The sequence below is a fragment of the Limulus polyphemus genome, unplaced genomic scaffold (genome assembly GCF_000517525.1).
Source record: "Limulus polyphemus unplaced genomic scaffold, Limulus_polyphemus-2.1.2 Scaffold2602, whole genome shotgun sequence".
Taxonomy (NCBI): Eukaryota; Metazoa; Arthropoda; class Merostomata; order Xiphosura; family Limulidae; genus Limulus; species Limulus polyphemus.
In genome coordinates, this window is record NW_013668212.1 from 152,300 (window position 1) to 159,216 (window position 6,917).

Genomic DNA, 6,917 nt, shown 5'->3' on the forward strand with positions numbered 1-6,917 from the left:
CCCACTCACGAAGTACATGGGTAAAGCTGAAAGGGATAGCTACCCACCCTTGCCATGCCTTGTAGTGAATAAATTGGTATTGTCTGCTTTTAAAAATAGGGTTTTGTGGTCACCCATTGCACTGTCTCAGGCGTTGATGTTCCTCTGGACTCTCCACCATGTTTTATCCCCACGCCCCTTTTGTTCTAGTGGAGTTAGAGAGTCTTTACCACTTTCCCTTTCCAAGCCACTGAGGTGGTGGACCATGGAAGCATCCTCCTGAATGTGATAATGAAATATCAACAGAATATAGAAATGATTATATAACCATTCAGTTGAGAGTAAGGTGGTGGTGTTCTGCTGGTGAAGATGACATAATATCTTCCAATAAAAAACAAGGGATTGAGACTCAAAAATTGCAGTTCACCCCTTCGATTTGGATCCCTCATCCTACTCCCACGTAGAAGTTGGTTCCCAGTGACCAGGTTTTGGATTTAAAGTAGAACCAATCACCATAAATCCTCACACATGTATTATGGATGTCTATACTCCTCCCTCACTTGTACTCCATCAGTGTTGTAGGTCACGATGGAGGTACTGGGAATTGTTACAGTTCTTTCCTTTCTGCTATCCCTCAATGTATCTTACTCTGAGGATGTTATTCCTCTTGGGGTGATTCTGGTCAGTTTTACTTTTGAGGGAGTTGCTTTATATTATGTAGACACCTTTTTGATACCGGATGTTGTGTTCCTGGATTGATACATCAATTTATCTTATTCACATGTGCCCTGTTCAGGAGTTGGGGGGGTGGCTTCTAGATTCCTTCTGGTCTCTTGAATATGAGGTGACGTCAGATGTCTGGGTTTTGGATTGCAGTTGACTTGCCATCGATATGATCCTCTTTCTTACCCCCACATGGATGTTGGTTCCCAGCAGCATGGATTTTGGATGTAGTTGATTTGCTGTGTATGGTCCATTGCACCCTAGCCACTACACCAAGGGGAATATCCATTGCTTTTACCCATTTTTATATTTTATGGAATTGAGTTTCATAAATATTGTATAATTCTGATCACTATCCAGCTGTAGTTCTCTCCCACTTGGATGTGCCCCTCTGTTTGTCCACCCATATATGCATCGCCTTTCTCAGATGGTTGAAGAGTACACCAAGTTCAGAAGTGGTGCAGTCTCCCACATCAGATCTTCGTATCTGATTTTCTCATCTCAAGGAGTGTCCTTTGGACACTTTCATTCCCTAGCACTGGTCCCTCCACCTATTCAATGTGAGATTCTAGCTATTTATGTGAGTGGAGGTAATGTGCTGTATCAGAAGTTATAATTTTCCTATACTGAAAATGTATTTCTGATAGGTACTTACTTCTTGTCACACTTCCCACCATTCCTCCTCACTAAACACCAGTGCTTTCTATTTCTGCCAAAACTCGAAGTAACAGTTAGGTAGAATTGAATAGAGGTAGTCACATGCGTAACAAGAGTGTATTGCATTCTTACTGCTGGAAGATTCTAGCTATTTATGTGAGAAGAGGTAGTGTACCATATCGGATGTTATGATTTTCCTATACTGAAAACATTTTACTCACAAGGTTTGAATGTTTGTACTGGGTTCGCAATCCCTACCAATTAAAATTCAACTCTCTTCCCTAATAAAAAACTTCTATCCTCAAATTCGGCTTAGAATAATATACAGACCAAGCCTTCGCATTAAACATATATTTCAGTACAAGATCAAATGCCTAAACTTCTACTTTCAAGGCTCATGTATAAATATACGTTTAATGAGAGTAAGGTCATGTACATTGGCAAAATGAAATGCCAATTAAAAACTAGTCTGTGAACATTTAGGAGTATCTAACAGAACCAACCATCCACTACTTAAACCCAGCCACTCATCCATTTGCTCACATTCTGAAACCACAGATCACAATATCTCATTTAATGATTTCTCTATCATTACCACAGTATCTTCAGACCTTGACCTCTACATAGCTAAAGACTGCCCAACCCTTAACGACTCACAAAGCTCTTTAAATCTAAAATTGTTCTAAGTTTTCACACTTAACTCAGCTGTTGTGTAATATATATATAAACATTGTTTCATCCGTCCATTTACAACTTTTCATAATAACTAACATAACTAATGATTATGTTATATTTTTAGCAATAATCATTTTTGTAACACGATTTTCAGATTTTGCTGAAGATGGAATAAGTTATTCCAAAATGTTCAAACCTTGTAAATAAAATGTTTTTTGTTTTATCAACTGTCTTCTTCTTCATTATTAAACTTCGTGAATCCATTGCTAGCATAACAATAGTGTGTCCCACTCTTATTGGTAGAGGATCATCGCATTATAATTTGCATGAGAGACGCATTGGAATCAGTCATTTCCAATGGAGGGGAGGTAAAAAGCTTGTGGCATGAATAGAACATTTTTTGTATATAGAGGGCAGCACTAAACAAGAATAGCTATTTATGTGAAAGTAGGTAAGTACCTATCAGAAATACATTTTCAGTATAGGAAAATTATAACTTTTCAGAGTTGACATACCAGCAAATATTGCCCTGCATGCTACAGACAAGTTGCATAAGTAAAGCTTCCAGCTACGTTATAGAAATTCCTGTTGTGGCCAGAACAGTTGTATCAGAAAAAACACTGTAGTAAAGTGTACAGCATGACTGTCAACAAGAAAATGTAGATTATGACAGGAAAGTAGAGCTAATGTAAGATTACCTGATTCTTGTATACTGTAATATGTCATGTGAAGGTTAGAGAGTGGGAACATAAGGTAAGTTATGCATGTCTACAATGTGTGAAAGAGCATTCGGAAAATTTTAATCAGATTTTGACAGCATGAGTTCAAACTCAAGCAAAGGCTTTCAGAATTTTAAAGGTAAGTCTACATGAATTGAATCTATGATTTGAGGGATAAAATGAAGTTCAAATTGTAGCTTTCCTGATAATCATATTCTCATCCATGCCTTCTATTTACTGTTGTTTTCAAAAGAAGACATTTAATTTCAAAAACAGTTGAGTCAGCATCTTGCTCATATGGAAACACATATTGACAATATTGGTTCAGAGACAAAGTCTTGAAACATGTATGAATATTTGAGAACATTTGCTGTATAATTGAAAGAATGATAAAGAATGTGATGGACTAACTGCAAAATCATCTCAATGTATTCAATTTGCTGTCCATTTAAATGTAACTTTCTGAATTTCATTTTAAATGTTTTATATATTTTAGAAGTGTATTTCACTTGATTTACAGAAAGTGGTAAAAATGTAGTTCAAGGGTTTATAATTCTAATTAAGACAGTAATGTATTTAATTCTGCCTCATTTTCATTCTTTGATGGCTTTGGTTTTATTTAATTTTTTCATTATATGGTCTAGTAAGTTAGGTAATTAATTTATGCAATTTCTAATCAGGCCTAATTAGTTAGATTTGTTTGAATTTTCTTAATGTTAGCTTATGCAATCAGCCTAATATTGTTTATGTAGATAGTAATGTTTAATTATTAATTTTTGATTCTGTATGTAGTGTTCTCAAAGGATCTGCTAGATATATTTGATATTATTGTTGCATTTATCTGTATTGTATACGTTGAAGAAACATTAAGGAAATTCTTGTTCAGGTAGTATGTAGTGTGTTAATACACATTTATGCATTTCTCATTTGTATTGTACTTTTTAGGAGTACAGCCAGAAACATAGCATTTCTTCAACAAATAGGCATAACTCATGTTGTAAACACTGCTGAAGGCACTGGAATTGGCCAAGTGAATACTGGCAAGAGTTATTATCATAGCATCAGTGTTCAGTATCTGGGTATGAACATACTAGATATTCCACAAGCTCGTATTTCAAGTCATTTTGATGAAGCTGGAAACTTTATAGATTCTGCTTTAAAAAATGGAGGTATGTTTTCTTTGTAAGTTATTGTTTCTTATGATGCATACATATATCTACATTAACTACACAGACTCTTAACCTTTATTTTGTGATCCAATTCATAGTAAATATTTACATGCTAGCACAGTGAATTGTTTTTCATTAGTTTGAAATATATCAGTGGTCCAATTGGTGTCTTTCTATCAGTTTGTGTACAAATTGCACTTTTTGAAACTTGCTTTTTTATTTGGCCCTCAAGATAGAAGCTTCTTAGACTTCAAAATATAAATCTTACTACCCACAAACTAAATTTATAGTTGTTATTGAAACTCTAACTCATTATACATTTTGTGTTATGTCAATGAAACTTCAGACTATTTGTCTATGTTTGTATCACACAAAACATTCCTGATTTAAATTCAGTGATTGAATGTTCATTTACACAGGAAAAATTAACCTCTTCCAGATCAGAAGCATATCATTGATATTGCCTCATTATTTCCATGTCACAGTGTAAATACATAACCAAGTTGCATGAAATTCAGTAAAAATTAGTTAAATAAGGTATAATTTCTACTGTAAAAATTTATATAATTCCATTTAATATTGTTATAGTTTTTAGTGTGTGAAATTTCCAAAATTCTCTGGGACATTTATGTAAGAAAACATTAAAAACACATCCTTTAATCTAAGAATTTGATATTTTTTATTGTTGATCAGACATTTTAATTTTATATACATAGTCAGTTAGTTTCAATGTGTGTATTCAGTAACATATTTCTTTTGCTACTTTGTTTACCAAATTAAGTTGTTAAAAATCACAAAATAAAAACTGAAAAAGATTTATCAGTGATATAGAACCTCATCCTTCAAAATGGCATACTTATATACGTGTGAAAGCTAGATTAATTTTGCATTTTCTCTTTTATGTTCTCAGGTAAAGTGTTAATTCACTGTTTTATGGGAATCTCACGATCATCAACTGTTGCCATTGCCTACCTTATGTTGAAAAAAGGAATGACTGCTGAGGAGGCCCTGCATGTGCTACGAAGTAAACGAGATGTAAGACCAAATGAAGGATTTTTACAGCAGTTGGTTGAATTAGACAGTAAATTAAAATGTCAATGCTAAGGTGTTTTGTTTTTACTTTAACTCCCAAATTAAAGAAGTGATGTTTATCTGTGATTTATACCTGCCCTTAAAATAAAAGAATTAGTCATTTACTATTAGCATGTTTGAGTTTTAAGTTACTTCTATTTCTGTAAGAAATTTAATGTGTTATGTTAAACTTATTTTTAATTGCTTCTTTATGCAAATGTATTGCGATTACAGGTTTATTTGAATTTATTCATGACCTGCAGTTAAAAGTTAAAATTTTCATAAGTTAGTTTTATTATAAATATTGAACCTGAGTTTTTATATGCTCTGTATATCCTACCAGGAAGATCAGGTTTTGTAAAAGGAATGGAAATAGTAGAATAATGTCTAATATAAAAATTGAAGAAAAAATATTAATATATTTGAATTCCTTATACCTCATCCATAATTGCCTCTAAAATGATAATTACTTTATAGGCAGAGTTTTAAAGCAATAGTAGCACAAGTGTGCAAACATATGTAATTTTATAACTGTTTATTTAAATATCTTATCACTTCAACAGTTCTATAATGCCAACTTCCAGTGATTTGTGTTTCCACCTTATAATAGTAAGGGTATTTTCTTTGTTGTCATGTTGTATCCACTAACTCTGAAACAAACATATGCAACCACACATTTCATAGTCATTATTGTTTGTGGATTATTAATTGTATCATAAAGCTATTTTTGGATATATCTCTTTTATGAATTTAAAAATATATGTTTTATAAAGACACATTTGAAACATGAGCACCTACGACTGTTTCACTTGCCTGTACATATAGGATTACTAGTAGTTTTGTATTTTATATAGATAGTAGTTTAATGCTAATATCAGATTTTTTCTGTGAAAATGTGGACTATTCTACTATTGAGTTTGTTTGGTAAATCTGTGCCAAAACTTATACTTCTTGTTTAATAGGATTGAGTTAAATATTAACAAATTTTTTTATTTAATTTGAAATTGTTATAAAATAGTATGTTCAATGGAATAAGCTCTTGCAATTGTATGTCTTCTAAGAATTTAGGTAACATATTTGTTTGCCTTTTTTTTTCATATTAACATAAAAGAACTTACGCTAAACATAATTTCTTATTAATGAAACAAATTTTTTTTCATTCTTTTAGTTAATACTTAAATTTTGATAAAATAAAACAACAAAGTATTGCATTTATTTGTAAAAGTTTATATTTTTGGAAACCATTATTGCTTCTGAAAAGTGGCAACATTTTATTGCCTAGCCATCTGTTTTTCTATTTAAGATATAATCTATTCAATTAATATTTTTGTATTTTTGTGAGAATTTTCTCTCAAAATGTACAAAAATCATGTTTTTAAGTACAATCAATAAGTGTTTATTTATCACATTTACTGAGAAACAGTGGATAAATGGTAAGCTCTTGTGTACACTAACTACTCAACAAAACCAGATTTTAGTATTATGTTTCAGTTTGAAATAGTAAATAAAAGAGTACAAAATGGTATGCATTTTTGTATGGAATTTATTATTTAAGTATTAATGCTATGGTATTTTCATTATGCAAATACATGTGCAGAGATTTTAAAGGAAATCTTGACAATCTGTCAGTGAATATGCCTTCTTAGTTTGCTAATGGATTTATTCTTTAAATCCATAATTTTTTCAGACTTTTGTCAGAATAATTTTCATGATGTCCTAATAATTATCACTATACCTTTAAACTTTTCTGGTCCATTTATAAAAGGTGGATAATAACATGGTTTGGATTAGTTTTTAGCCAAAGAGACATAAATGTTACCAGTTGCTGTCACCATCTGATGGGTAAATCATGATTTTCAACTGGATGCTGGCAGTGTCCGTTTGGGTTTAAGGAGTTAAACCATCCTCCTTCTCCTTTTTCCAG

General features: G+C 32.1%; 1 protein-coding gene across 3 annotated transcripts in view; it reads left to right on the forward strand.

The window, feature by feature from the left end:
• The window catches only part of LOC106467406 (dual specificity protein phosphatase 3-like), a 39,330-nt gene extending 32,814 nt beyond the window's left edge, over positions 1-6,516 (forward strand). For all 3 annotated transcript variants that reach the window (XM_013927755.2, XM_022395585.1, XM_022395586.1), the window contains 2 exons: positions 3,699-3,922; positions 4,833-6,516. In XM_013927755.2, the coding sequence (XP_013783209.1) occupies positions 3,699-3,922; positions 4,833-5,026 (418 nt within the window). In that variant the 3' untranslated portion in view covers positions 5,027-6,516. The remainder of the gene's footprint in view (positions 1-3,698; positions 3,923-4,832) is intronic.
• The last annotated feature ends 401 nt before the right edge of the window (positions 6,517-6,917 follow it).